The 14,772-nt window shown below is 42.5% G+C and overlaps 1 protein-coding gene and 1 long non-coding RNA gene across 2 annotated transcripts in view; both read left to right on the forward strand.

Moving 5' to 3' along the window:
• Positions 1-700: 700 nt before the first annotated feature.
• Positions 701-14,772, forward strand: part of PITPNM3 (PITPNM family member 3) — a 141,575-nt gene continuing 127,503 nt past the window's right edge. The window contains exon 1 of the mRNA XM_034421066.3: positions 701-1,317. Within this exon, the coding sequence (XP_034276957.1) occupies positions 1,278-1,317 (40 nt within the window). The 5' untranslated portion in view covers positions 701-1,277. The remainder of the gene's footprint in view (positions 1,318-14,772) is intronic.
• LOC117667596 (uncharacterized) overlaps positions 2,624-14,772 on the forward strand; it is a 38,906-nt gene continuing 26,757 nt past the window's right edge. Inside the window, exons 1-2 of the long non-coding RNA XR_004592079.3 lie at positions 2,624-6,010; positions 8,577-8,650. This is a non-coding gene — a long non-coding RNA (uncharacterized LOC117667596). The remainder of the gene's footprint in view (positions 6,011-8,576; positions 8,651-14,772) is intronic.

The raw sequence follows: 14,772 nt of genomic DNA on the forward strand, positions 1-14,772 counted from the left end.
TGCTTGAAAGAAAGGCTAAAGCACTGATCCTTATGAGCTTGGGATATCCCCATCAACATACAGGTAGTCCTTGACTTACAACAGTTTGTTTAGTGACCATCTGAAATTACAACAGCATTGAAAAAAGCAACATGACCACTTAACGACTGCTGCAGCATCCCCATGGCCACATGATCAGATTCAGATGCCTGGCAAGTGAGTCATATTTATGATGGTTGCAGTGTTCCAGTAGATCACCTTTGATGACCTTCTGACAAACAGTCTATGTGGGAAAGCCAGATTCGCTTACCAACCCCGCTACTACCGTAATTTAACAACTGCAGTGACTCACTTAACAAGAAAGGTCGTAAATATGCAGAAATGCACTTAACAAATGTCTTGCTTAGCAACAGAAACCTTGGGCTCAATTGTGATGCTAAGTCGAAGATCTTTCATTTTCAACAACCCAGGTTCTCTTGGGACTTCCTACCGCAAGGCTATTGCCATAATTCTGGAGAGGGAAAGATAAATGCATTGAGTTCATTCACACAACATGGTTACCGAATCTGCCCATTTCCTGGATTTGCACAATATACCACTAATTGTCTTAATAACCTGATCACAACACTTCCCACACCCATTCCAGCCAAGCTTAGCCTATCGAGTGAGTACAGCCATCGCTAAATGTCCTTAATTTAAGTCCGTGGTGCGAATTCAGACAGCCCCTTTGAGAATGAGCTCTGTACACGCTCGGGACCTTCTCTTTGCTCTGGACACGGAAGATTCCTCCCTCCCTCCGACCCATCGAGTTTGGTCCCAACGACGCGTGGTGGGGCAGAGCGGGGAGAGCCGCTGCGATCCCCCTTTCCGGTGCTTTCCCACAGGGGCGTGACGGGGGTGTTGGTGGTGGTGCAGCTTCTCCAACTCAAATGTTTCTGGCTGGTTGCGCGGCGGCGAAACCTGCAGCCGCTGCAGCAGCCCTGCGCCACCGGGAGGGTGCCGTCAGTTTGGGGCCTCGGCTTGGGGTGGGTCGGCACGGCAGCCCCTCCCCAGCCGCTTAAAGAGACCTCTCTCTCTCTCCCCCCCACACACACACACCCTCCCCGCGAATTGGCTGTGGTGCCTTTAAAGGAAGGGGGGCGGCGGTGCGAGCAGCAGCAGCGGCAGCTCTTCCAGCGCTTGAACGGGAGCCTCCGTCAGGCCGGGGATCGAGACGCAGCTTCTCCGCTGGAGACGGCGCGCAAGCGGCAAGGAGAAGCTTAACGGGGAGGCGCTGCGCTCGACGGCATTGAGAGGCGATGGCGACCGACCCGCCGCCGCCAACGCCGCCGCGCCCAGGTGAGCCAGCTTCTGCGGCGCGGCTTCTGGTTTCCCTCGCACGTGCCCCGTCGTCCGCCTCGCCGAGCCGCAGCTCGGTAGCCGAGGCATGGCCGAAAGGGAGGGCGGGCGGGTGGCTGGCTGGCGAGAGGGGGGCGAGAGGCTTCGTGAGCATGTGCAGAGCGCTCTGGATCAGGAGCGGCACGCGGGAAGGGAGCCTTTCCCCGCCAGAGTTAGGCGGCCTTAGGGGAGTCTTCACCCGCCGCGCCAAAAACTGGGGCAGGGCGCCTTGGCTATGAAAGCGGCGCGCCCTCCTTTGAATACTGGCAGCCTTGTGGTCGTGTTCCGTCTCCTTCGCATCCCATTGCGGCTCTTGTCCTCGGCCTCTAAGCGCGAGGACTCTGAACATGCATGGAGTGCTTTTTTTCTGCTGTTGTGGCAGGAAGGCGCCGTTCCTCTCTGTTGCTTACACTCCTGTGTTATCGGTCCATCGGTCTGTTCAGCAGACTGCGCCACCCGCTTCAAATACAAACAACAGTGAAAGCTCTTTTAAATTTCTTGGGGTCTCGGTAAAAGCCCGCTGCTTTCCTAGCCATTGTCCTGGCACTTCGTCCTGCAGGGTTAAGGAAATCCATGACGGGTAACCTGGATTTTACTCCCCTATGACTTTCCCGGGTGCAATTCTTGCTCAGGTTGGGCTTCCTTTGGAGGGAAAGTGGACGAAGGTTAATAGCGTTTTCTGACACTCGAATTTATTAATAGATGGGTTAAGCAGCACAGAATGCATATTTTAACTTTGCCGAGGGAACTGGCAAACCCCCGCTGTCCCTTTATCACAGCTTTCCAGAGAGAAAATAGCACCACTGTGAATTCATAGTGCTGTCAAGTCTCATCCTTGAGACCTGGGTGTTTTTTTTAGCTGGGACAGAAAGAAATTCTCTATTGCGGGCAGTTGAGAGAAGAATTGTGAGCAATCTGACAATTAGCAGGAAAGAAAGAAAAGAAACAATTATTTTGCCAGAACTAGTAGGGCAGTCCCCAACAATATTTAATAATTCTTCTACCGCCAAGTTTCCAGTTTTGTAACACTTGTATGACATGTGTCTCTATTAACCCTCCATCTGCTTTTGCTAGTTTTTGGCTTCAAGTTTAAATGGCAAAAATAAGCACTTTGTTCTCCAGGGTATGTGTGTTCAGTTTCAGATTACGGGGAAAGCAAAGCAAAAGGAAACCTCCACCCCTCCATATAAACATGGGTTGCAAAAGAGAGTGTGAGGTTTCCCACCCACCCACCCCCCAGAAATTTGTTGATTTTTTTCCCCCTTTGCTCAGGCATCTTATGAATGTATATGCTGGTGTTTCCCAGGCACTTCAGCACAATTGTTTTATGTAGAGACGCAAATGTTAGCGAGGCCAATTGCCCTTTCGGGAAGAATATACTGGATGCTGTTTACCAGGAGTTCAGGATGGACAGAGATGGACAGAGAATCAGGTCTTTCTGCCTTGCCAACTGGGGTTTCATTGCATGATGCCCAGCTTTGCCATGACAACTCTGATTCTGTAACAAGCTCATTTCTCTCCAGGTATCTTCGACAACATTCGATCTATTTTGTGGCTCTGCTTTGGTTCCTTTTGAACTTTTTGGAAATGTTCAGATGAATATAGAATGGAGCCCAAACTGACTGGCCTTCATCGCCTGATGCAAAAGTGAATGGGGTTGCCTTTATAACTATAGTGTTTCATTATTTTCTCCCATTTCCTAAGCATTAGAATTTTTAAAAGTAGTGCCATTTCTGGGTTTGCTATTCTTTAAATGCCACATGAGAAGTTAAGGTACCTATTCTGCAAGCCAAAAACAGTGTGCCAGAATATAGGTGTTTTCCAAAACAGGAATCCACAATAGCTGAAAGCTCTTTTGGTTTTCTTTTCAGAAAGTGCCACCTGACCCTTGAATGCTTTGGGCAAACCTTGGCAAGAGTTATTTCTTAAATTAACTAAGCTGACTTCCATCTGTTTCTCTGCTCTGTGACAGGCTGGGTTCATTTCTCTATCCTGGTGGGCATTTCATTCCGAAGGCATGCAAGTTTCTGTTTACTAATTGATTGTCCATTTGTAGTAATTAAACTGAGCTGACCTGCAAGAGAGATTTTTGCAAGCTAAAGCTCCGAAATACAGAAAGTCCTCAACTTACAACTGTTCATTTAATGGCTGATGTTACAACAGCACTGGAAAAAGTGACTGATGACTGTTTTTCACCCTTATGACCAATGCAGCACCCCTGTGTGATCAAAATTCAGATGCTTGGCAACTGATTCATCTTACAATGCTTGCAATATCCTGGGTCATCTTTTCTGACTTTCTGACTAGCAGAGTCAATGGGGAGAAGAAGCCAGATTCATTTAACCCTGTTACTAAATTAATAATGGCAATGATTCACTCAACAACTGTGCCAAGAAAGTTAATAAAATGGGGCAATACTCACTTAACAACTTTCTTACTTAGTAATAAATGTTGGGCGCAATTGTAGTCGTAAGTAGAGGATTACCTGTAATAGTTTGGATGTTTCAGTCTCTCTAGTTCGGAGATTTTAACAGTCTCTATGGCCTTGGGAAGATTGCATCTCAGCTGTAGCCCCCAGTACTTCTGTGAAACTGGAAAACCGAGGCAGCAAATAAATTGCTCCAATATATAAAGAATTCTGTAGCATGGAGCTGAATGAGAGCACTGGGCTTACATTTAAAGCAGGAGGCATGTGAATATGAGAAAAGTGCTCAGATTTGGCATTAACGGTGTGGGGACCTTATTATAAGAAAACTGGCATTTCTTTCTCTCTTAATTAGTCTGTCTCCATCCCTGATTATTGCTTTTCTTTTAGGACATTGCTGTAGGAGTGAAAACGAAAGACACTTCCCTCCAACAAGTGACAATGCTGTAGAAGGGTGTGCATGTGTGACAGATCATCGAGGTGCTGGCAATAAGGAACAATTAAACAAACTCCCTTATGCCTTTAGTGTTGTAGCAAAAATTCCCTAATATGTTACTTGTTAGAGGCAAAAATTCTTACCGGCTCGAGGTTGACTCAGTTTTCCATCCTTCTGAAGTAGGTAAAATGAGGACCCAGATTGTTGGGGGCCATATGTTGGAGGCAATATGCTGACTCTGTAAACTGCTTAGAGAGGGCTATAAAGCAGGGGTGAAATCCAGCAGGTTCTGACAGGTTCTGGAGAATCAGTAGTGGAAATTTTGAGTAGTTCAGAGAACCGGCAAATACCACCTCTGGCTGGTCCCAGAGGGGTGGGAATGGAGATTTTGCAATATCCTTCCCCCAGGAGTGGGGTGGGAATGGAGATTTGCAGTGTCCTACCCCTGGAGTGTGGTGTAAATGGAGATTTTGCAGTATCCTTCCCCTGCCATGCCCACCAAGCCACGCCCACCAAGCCCACCAAGCCACGCCCACAGAACCTGTAGTAAAAAAAATGAATTTCACCACTGCTGTAAAGCACTGTGAAGCGACATATAAATCTAAGTGCTATTGCTAAAGCTGGCTGTTTGATCTGTAAAACAACAAAGGGAAAGAGCCAAGGTAGCTTTTCTACTGCTATTTCATGAATCATTCCTTTAAAAAAATGCTGCTTTAAAGATACTTATTCCCTTTTCTGGACAGGGTCATAAAGCTGTCTTAACATCTGTTCCAAAGTGAAACAGGCGCATCTCCCGGTTTTGTTCAGAAAATGCTAAGGAGATGAACTCCAAGAGATTGCAAAATTTCTGATGGATTTTCTTAGTTTCTTGCTGAGGACTTCAGAAAAGTTTGGGAGAGTCTTTATATAATGGGTTGTTTTTTTTGACCGCGCAGAACAGGAAAAACAACTTGAGCTTTAAATTTTTCTAGGAGAAAACAGGAAGGCAGAATCTGCCTGGTCTTGAAGGATGTCTGTCATCTACCATTGGGACGGTTCCAATCGGAGGCAAGGGTTTGATTCTTTTTTCACTTCGTATGGACGGAGGTGACCTCTTCCTTTTTCCATAGCTGGCTGCCACTAATATTGATTGCTGAAGAGGTGCCAGACAGAGTGCTGGGTATATCGTTTGGATGGGCAATGATTTGATTTTACGATGCACCAGGAAATACTTGGGCTAGAAAATAAAAATTAAAACAGTGACAATGACTTCCATATGGTTGCCTTGAAAACTCATGAATATGTCCCTGAAGTTATCTGGGGTCAAATTCTAGTTAGAAGGACTCTTACTCTTTAGTGTTTTATGTATACATAGCTGCAACTGAAAAAAATGAATCACTGTGGCTGGCAATTTAGAATGCTGTGGTACTTTCCCCCTCATGTTCATAATAGCACGTGGGAATCTGTTCCAGAATGTTTGCAAGAGTCAGGTGTTAGAGGTGTGGCTTTCTCAAGCACCCTGGAAATTATAGTGCTCTAAAGGAGGGGTGTCAAATTCGTGTCATCACATGATGTATCGTGACTTTTCTACCCTTCGCTAAACTGGGCATGGATGTGACCGGCATGTGATGCATGCGTTCCGCAGGCCGTGAGTTTGACACCCCTGCTTTAAAGTATATTCTAAAATGTTCTTCACTTTCAGGAAACTGCAGCTGAATTTCTGAGGCCTCTACTCCAACTGCTACTTAGGAATAAATTCTGGACTTAATTAGCAGGAGATACTCATTTCCCCTCATCAAGTTGGAGGAAGATAGGTATTTATTTCATTTTTTTTCTTCCCGCATGGGAGAATTCAGAGCTGAATATTGTACTTCTGCTAATCAAAGTACTTTAAGTTCAGTTTATCACACATTGCCTTATCATAGATAATCTGCTTTTATTGTTTTGCCTGATGTATGTGAACCAGCTTTCCAGTTTATAAACTTGGATCCTTGGCACAACAGTCATGTCTCTATGAGCTGTAAAGTATGACTTAATATTAGCTGTATTTAAGGCATCTAGCACATATCCTCTGTGTCAGGTTTAGCAGTGTTCCTGATCGGTGAGATATATTTTAGATCAGATAGTCATTTATTTTTTTTAAATTTCCTTTACTGGTATTTGTTTTGTTTAATGATTTAGTATGCTGCCCAGACTCTCACTGTTTGAGTTGGGTGGCTATATAAATGTTCTAAATAAATAAATGTGACCTAACAAAATTTTGGCTGGACATGTTTTGTTAGTCTCCCTCCATTTTTGTAGACATATCTATAACTTGGTGCATATTGCTGCTGCTTCTCCTCCTGCATGATTATATTTTTAAAGCCCACAGTTACCCAAGGTCTCAAAATCACATGAAAGAGGTAGGAAAACATTAGTTTTTTTCCCCAGTCTGTTTTCAGAATAAAGCTCTTGCTGCACTTCAGTAGGAGTAAGAGCTGAAATAGAAGCATGAAAAACATAGATACCATTGTAGGAACAGCACTACAATCAATCAATCCTGAACCCCATCTTATTTTACTAGTGACATAGGCTGCTTAATTGCAATTTAGGCATTAGCACAAACTCACACGATATGGAAACTTTGTTTAAAGTAAGCTAACCTATATGAAGCTATGGTTAGTTTGGCTCGGTATTTCTGGGTAAACAACTGGTCTATTCATATGTTATGCCCATCAATCATATCATTGCTTGATGTGATGGCTTGGGTTATATGCCCAATGACTTGAGTCCCATAACATGACAAACTATCCACATCTATTTAAGCTTAGTATAGTTTGTTATGTGAACTCAGCCATTCTCTGGGCATGCACAACCATATTAACTAGTTTGATCCATGGATGGAGCTAAGATAGTTGAACAATATAAATTACCTTATTGGGCAAACCCAATCCAACGTGAAATGCTAGCCTCTATGGTTAACACCATCATGGTTAAAGCCCATCATGTGTTATTGTGTTGGTCCAATCTGTGAACCCAGTTAATAATGGGAAAGCCCTTTGCTGCTGAAACACCAGTGAGAATGAAACCCTTTTGGAAGCAAGTGACACAAAGGCCGGGTTTGAACAGAGTAGTGTTACTGAGCCCGGCATGCTGTCTCCAAGGCTGTTATTAACAGCAAGCAACAAAATGGATTAAGCTAAGTAGCTTTAATTGAATCAGGGAATTTAACCTGTGGTATGAAGCTACCTGGCTTAATTGTTGAAAATCAGGTGTGAACCTCTGAAAATATATTCATTTTTAGTTAAAAGAGAGAGAACTACACTGCATAAAAAACCGTCGAAGCAGAGCAGCTGTTTGTGAGGAAATTGTGGGTTTCCCAAGCAATGTCCTTTTTTGTAATCTCCTCTTCAGGCTGTGGATGTATGTTGACATTTGACGGACAGAACACGAATATTAGCAATTTTGGGAAGGAGCATCATTCCTAATAAAGGGCCAGCATTGTGGTTATAGCACTGGAGAGGATGAAACATCCTGTCCGTGTATAAATTTCTCGTCATCCCCATTATTTTTGAAAAGGAAACAAGTAAGAGAAGAAACAACTAGATATGAACTTGGGAGAATAGGCTTGATCTTCTGAGGTATTGCTAAACATTTTATTTTTCTTAAGAAGGATGATGATTGGCTTCTCCCAAGAGGTTCTGCCTTTTATTTGTCTGTTTGGAAAAAAATCCTAAGAAAAAGAAACCCCTCTGGACAAATATGTGGTTCTTTCACCTGTTTTTTCTTGTGGAGTAAAATTGTTTTGTAGAAAGACCCAGCTGATAGCATTGCTAATATGTAGATAGTGAACGGTAACAAATTATGTGGTGCAATAAAATACAGATAAACCAAAACTGATTTGATACAGATGAGAGAATTTGTGGAGAAACAGCACTAAGGAGTTTCTCTACAGACAGGATCAGACTTCTGGGCTGGATCAGTACAAATATTGGTTTATCTTAATTAAGCTAAATTGTTGCCTTTGTGTATTAGTTTTTACAGAGCCTGCTTGGCCCCAAACCAAGCAAAGTACATGTCTTTAATGCAGTCTATAAAAACTCATGAAGATTTGGGATCATATACTAGATTAAGCTAAAATGAAGTTGGATAGCTGATAATCCAATTTATAATGGGAAGTCAATTATTTACTATGCTGTGTGAACTAGGTATAATTTGGATTATAGGTTTGTTACTTCATGTTATGGGAACTTAATACTATGTTTTGTTGACCTGGGCTTATGAATGATATGTGAAGAAGAAAACAAGCAGTGCTAGAGGTTTCAAAGCATTATCTCCCCTCCCACCCAAAAAAGTATTGGATAAAGACTGGTTGGGTGACCTTTAATTTTGATTCTGCAGAGACCGACATCACTTGGATTTTCCATGGGGCAGGACACAGAGGCAAAGCAAAAGAAGCAATGGGAATATTTCAGGTACTTGCTGAAAAAGTAGTTTCTTTAGGAAGGTATAGAGTTGTTACCTGTAGGTTGTAGATATGTGTATTTTTATGCAGATGAATCATGCTTTCTTTCCTAGATTTTGCTGTTGAATTATAATAAGTATTTCTGGGACAGATGTTATGTATACTACTGTCAAATAGATTGGGTTTGCTCATCTTGCTCAGCTGTTATTTGTTTAATTCTGACTAAATCACAATTGGCTGGAATCATACATTGTGTTAAACTATAACCCATGATTCATAAATTACAATAGCAGATTTGTATGACACAGCCAAAATCCAAGAGGTCACATTGTGCTTTGGTGTGTGCCATACAATAGAACACAGGTGTGAGAATTCAGAAAATTATTTCCAACCAAGCTAAAGAGACCAGTCTTCTGATAGGTTTGTTCTGCCCCTGGTGCCGTTTTATTTATTTGGCCTTCCAACTTGCCATAACAATTCTGGGAAGTTTACATATGGCTAAAAACAAACACAAAGGAACCAAACACACCAACATTCAATACAGAAGATTGAGACCAATTACAGCATTCACATTCAATTCCTCTTTTCTAGACAGGATCATCCAACACTTTAGAAAATGCCTGCAGAAAAGTAGGATTGTTCATTTAATCAGTCAAACTTTAATACGACCTTATCAAGTTTTCATGTCCTTATGAGAGGCCATCAGACTCTCAGATAGGATGCTGTTCCACAAGGCAGGCTTTGTGATAAAAAGGGCATCCTACTTAGGTTCCATACGTGACATTGTCTTGTAGAAAGCATCCGAAACATGCCCATTACATTCAGTCGCATAGGATAAGCAGACACACTGTAGACAGGCAGTCCTGCAAACAACTGCATGGAGGTCTTCCAGCTTGATGACTCATGTTTTGAATTACACCAGGTAGCCTATAGAAAGCCAGTGCAGTTTGTAGTGCTGCAAATAACTTGGTGATCTGCATCAAGCTATGGTTGATTCTTAATCACACAGGTTTTCTCCACGATGATCTGCCCCTAACCAGATCTTCCAACATGCACTCATCATTCCTGTAACTGAATCTATCCATCTTGAGCCCACAATGCACTCATAACTATCTGCACAACTGCATTTTCAACCAATTGCAGCTTCCAAGTGGTCTTCAAGGCGACCCTGTGTAGAGTGTGTTGCATTGGTTAAAATGGGAGGTGACCAAGGCATCGGCAACCATGAGCAGGGCCTCCTGATTCAGGAATAGGCATAGTTTGCATACAAGATGGATTTGTGTAGAGGACCTGTTGGCTGCTACCTGCAAGAGCCATGAAAATCTGCTGGGGTGTGTCTGTGTGTGACCACATCCAGAACAAAGATGGAGATTCCTTAAAACCAGTGAACCTCAAAGCCCACAACCACTTGGTCTTGCTCAATTTTATGCTGGATTTTATCATTACTTCTCTTCCCCTCTTCCTGCTGTCAGTTGCTGGTGAATTTAATCGTTCCTCACTTGGTTTGGGTTCTTTGCCTTTCCTGCCTTTTTGATTGTTATTAGATTTAGAGCAAACATGTCTATGCACTGTAGTTTGTGTGGCTCCTGTGATTGATACACAGTTGAAAATGCATGCAAATGTTACACAGATTTGCAAAGTAACATGTGAACCTTGACAGGCAGGAGCTGAAATAAGACAATGCTGTATCTTTCAGAGGCAGGGGAGACTTCCCCAATCTTAGGCACCTTCTGTAAGACTACTTGAGAACAGCATATGGGTAAATTAACCTCAACCCTTTCAGAAGAACCTTGTCCCTGGAGTGAATGGGTTGAACAGAAGCTCATTCATAACAATCCTTTGATAGATTGGATGGCTTAATAAGGAAATTGCACATTTAGCCAAAGATATTAATCACACAGCAAGGCATCCAACAACTACATTTTAAACAGTATCCCTGCAAGAGATGCAAAATTTGAGCCGAACAAACAAATACAGAGGTTTCTATCCTAACCAGGGAAGCCATATTTTTTTTGTCTATCAGCTCCTGTTGCTCACTTTTGTAAGCATTACCTCTCAGTTGTTCAGCTGATGTTCTTGTCAGGTTGTCTCTTCTGACATCGACCAAAATTCAGAATGAGTGTGCAAGCTTGGCCTTGCAGCATGGGGTCAAGAACAGAAAAATGGGCGAACACCTTAGCCACCGATGTCTGTACAAAAAGCATTGAAAAAATATGGCAAGGGGTGTAGATGATTGTGAGTATAGATAATATTTCACATCTCCCCACTATTAAAAGGGACTCCTGTTTTCAAATCTTTCCCAACTCCCGCTAACAAAAACAAAAAAAAAGCCTTCCTTCCTTGCAACCTTTGCTCTGGGCAAATGGCTCTGATGCTGCTAGGAGAGTCGCCCTGACTCTATGGTCGGGCTCTGGTTTTGGCCCCTGTGGCCTTTAAGGCGGGAGGGGCAGGACAAGAGTTGCACTGGCTGCTTCATGGAGTGGTGAGTGAGCAGTTTCCATGACAACAAAGGCTACTCTGAGATCTTCACAAGCCAGCATTGCTTACTTTGGGGGTGGGGGGTGGGGGGAAGAGAAGAGAGTCTCAGCATTTTTCTCATGTAGCGGTGATAGTGGCCAGACATCAGAGTTGGGCTTTTCCTCTGTGAGTCATAAAGAGAAGGGTCTGACAAGTGGTTCAATGGAGGTAACGTGAAGGAATTTGAACCTTTTTGTGTCTCCAGATAACTTTATTTCTGAAGGTAGGCAATCATGATCTCTCAGCTGAGCTTACCTCAGAAAGTGTTATGAGATGTAGAGGGAGGTGGGCTCTCTCTGTCACGATCTCTAAAGGAGACAAACCCCAAGGGAAAAAAAGAACAAGGAAGAGGTGGATTTCAGTAGGTTCTGACCAGTTCTGGAGAACCGGTAGTGGAAATTTTGTGTAGTTCGGAGAACCGGTGGTAAAAATTCTGACTGGCCCCACCCCCATCTATTCTCTGCTTCCCAAGTTCCAGCTGATCGGGAGGAAATGGGGATTTTGCAGTATCCTTCCCCTGGATTGGGGACGGAATGGAGATTTTACAGTATCCTTCCCCTGGAGTGGGGTGGGAATGGAGTTTTTACAGTATCCTTCTGCCACGCCCACCAAGCCATGCCATGCCACGCCCACCAAGCCATGCCCACAGAACCGGTAGTAAAATTTTTTGAAACCCACCACTGGAACAAGGTCTTTGATTTTGATTTTATTTTTATTAATTTATTTTCATCAAGCATATATTTTATGACAGATACAAGTGTAAACATAATTATGAATACATGAAAAGGATACGAATAAAAGAAAACATTAGGACAGGGATAGTAGGCATGCTGGTACGCTTATGCACACCCCTTACAGACCTCTTAGAAATGGGGTGAGGTCTACAGTAGACCGTCTAAGGTTAAAGTTTTGGGGATTTGGGGAAGAAACCACAGAGCCAGGTAGTGCATTCCAGGCGTTGACAACTCTGTTACTGAAGTCGTATTTTCTGCAGTCTAGTTTGGATTGGTTTACCATATGTTTGTTATCTATTGTGTGCCTCTTGTATTGTTTTGGTTGAAGCTGAAGTATTCATTGGCTGGTAGGACATTGTAGCAGATGATTTTATGTACTATTTTGGTTCCCTCCTTTGCTCCAGGAATACCTAGGGAAAAGAGGGCTTACAGCAGACATTTTTTAAAAACAAGTAGACAAACTGAAACAGTTCCAAAGAAACCAGTGAGATGTGGACTTCAGAAGACATATCCTATAAGGAAAAGTTGAAAGAACTGGGCTTCTGAACCCTGAGAAAGAGACGACCAAGAAGTGACATTGAAGTGTACCCCATGCACATGCCCAAAAGGCCTGTTCTCTATTGTCCAGAAGACCAACTTAGATCTAAAGAGATGTGACACTTTTCAACAGAAAGAGCAGGAATATAATCACGTAGAGAATGCCTGAGAACCATCCATTGGAGTGCTTTAGAACATAGAACATCATCAGAGTTGGAAGGGACCTTGCAGGTCTTCTGGTCCAACCTACTGCTCTAGCAGGAGACCCTATACCATTTCAGACAAATGGCTATCCAGTCTCCTCTTCAAAGCCTCCAATGATGGAGCACCCACAACTTCTGAAGGAACAGCTGTTCCACTCGTTGATTGTTCTCACTGTTAGGAAAATCTTTATCGATGTCCTGCATTATGTAGGGAGTTAGACCAGATGATCTGTAACTTCCCACTCCCAAATGTTTTTGATTTTGTTAATTAGCAATGTAGCCTTTTGAATTAAATGGGGAACAATGTTGAGAGGAAAGTGCTGAAATTAAAGGAGTTAATCAGGGAGCTGGAAGTAACTAAAAGATTATTGATGCATATGTTGATGAACATTAAACATGTTCAGATGGCTGACATGTTTAATTCAGAATATTCCTTTTATTTTTCTAGGGAGTTGGGGTAAATTTGAAAGAGGTATATGTAATTGCTTGTGATGCATCTTCTATCCTGTTGTCATATTTTGATAAACAGCATTCACGAGGGTTTTTTTATACATTTTTTAAAAAAATGACAAGTTCTGATCAAAAATGACAGTGAGAATGTTGCCTATCTCCAACTTTGGTTGAGCTCCTGGCCAAATCATTTAGAAGCTTTCTCATTCTCTATGTGATGGATGGTTATATTAATAAGCCATTAAGATGACTTTGTTTAGTTTCCTTCAATATAGTGGTGAAACTGGATGTGGTATTAAGATGTGTTTTGTGATGGAAGGAGTCCCTTGGCTGTCTCTGGTCCAAGCTTTAAACTCATCTGGGGTGGCTGCTCTGAATTTTGAGAAAGGATAGAAAGATGATTGTCACTATAAATAGAACGCAAAATTTAACGGGAAAAGTAGAATCAATACTGTACAATTGAATAATCTGCAGCTTGATTGGCTTTGCTGATGAAGTACCTCTGTTCTTTCTCTATCCAGTTTATGTAAAAGCAGACTGTCCAAAAAGCAAAGGAGGAGAAAAAGAGGTGGAGGAGGATAGTTGGGACTTTATTAGGGAGGAAAAGAAGATGCCCCTGAAAAATTCAAGGAGAGGAATAATTTTGTTAACTGAAGTTCTTTTGCCCCGACTGCTATATAAAATTGGATTTTTGCCATTAAATATCAGTTAAATATCCAAATTGCTGTGCCTTCTGTTTTCTGCAGCAACAGGGGAGAAGCGTATCTTTCTGTGGTAGTTGCCCTCTCAGACTCAATAATGCACATAATCCTTTTTGTACAATGCTGCTGTAGCTGTAAGCCAAAAGGACTGCTGTGTTCCTTTTTCCTACCATAGCATTCAGAGTTTGATAGGCGAAACCCTGCAGCTCCCCTTGTTTTCATCGACTATTGGCTTCTTGGCTTTGACACAAGTTATGATGTTTTAACACCATATGCTATACATGAGCTTGATTCTGGGAGAGGGAGAGAGAGAGAGAGAGGGAAAGAGAGGGAAGTTCTGGAAAAATAAACAGTATTTTTCAAGGTGTTAAAAGTTTTGTTGTCATGGCTTAATGCCAGTTGAATGTAGCTTCTGTCTGGGTTACTTGCAGTCCTTATTGGCACAAGTGCTTAATGAGGCTCTTGACTGCAAATAGGACTTGAACTTTTCAGAGTCTGTGCACTGACCTTCTTTTCCAATACAGACTAATTTATCTCTTATGAAAGCTGTCTGTGCTCTTGAGCTGCAAAAGAGCTCATGAAAGAAAGATGTTCTGGTACCTTCTATAAAGGGAAGGTGGGCTTAGCCCATCTTGTTTGTCATTCATTTGAGAGAAGCTTCAACTGAGAATTCCAAAGCTTGTCTTCAGAAGGATCGTTCCCTATCTACCTCTTGCGTTGCAACAATGCAAATGTTCCCCTTAGTTATGGGCTATAGTTTCTGTTTTCTTTGGTTTATGACTGTGGCTACCTTATAGCAGAGTACCAATCACAGCATTTTTTAAAAAACTGCTGTCTCATGTTTCTGATCTTCATTAAGTTTTTCTAATTCTTTGGCCAGAGGCAAAATATTCTACTTCAGATAAGCCAAGACAAATTGTGTAGCATACTAAGAAAACTCTAAGCTGAGAAAACCACTGTGTGGCAGATGAGAGTCTGCAAATGACTTAT

The sequence above is a fragment of the Pantherophis guttatus genome, chromosome 1, assembly GCF_059756535.1.
Source record: "Pantherophis guttatus breed Tessera chromosome 1, ASM5975653v1, whole genome shotgun sequence".
In the NCBI taxonomy this organism is placed as follows: Eukaryota; Metazoa; Chordata; class Lepidosauria; order Squamata; family Colubridae; genus Pantherophis; species Pantherophis guttatus.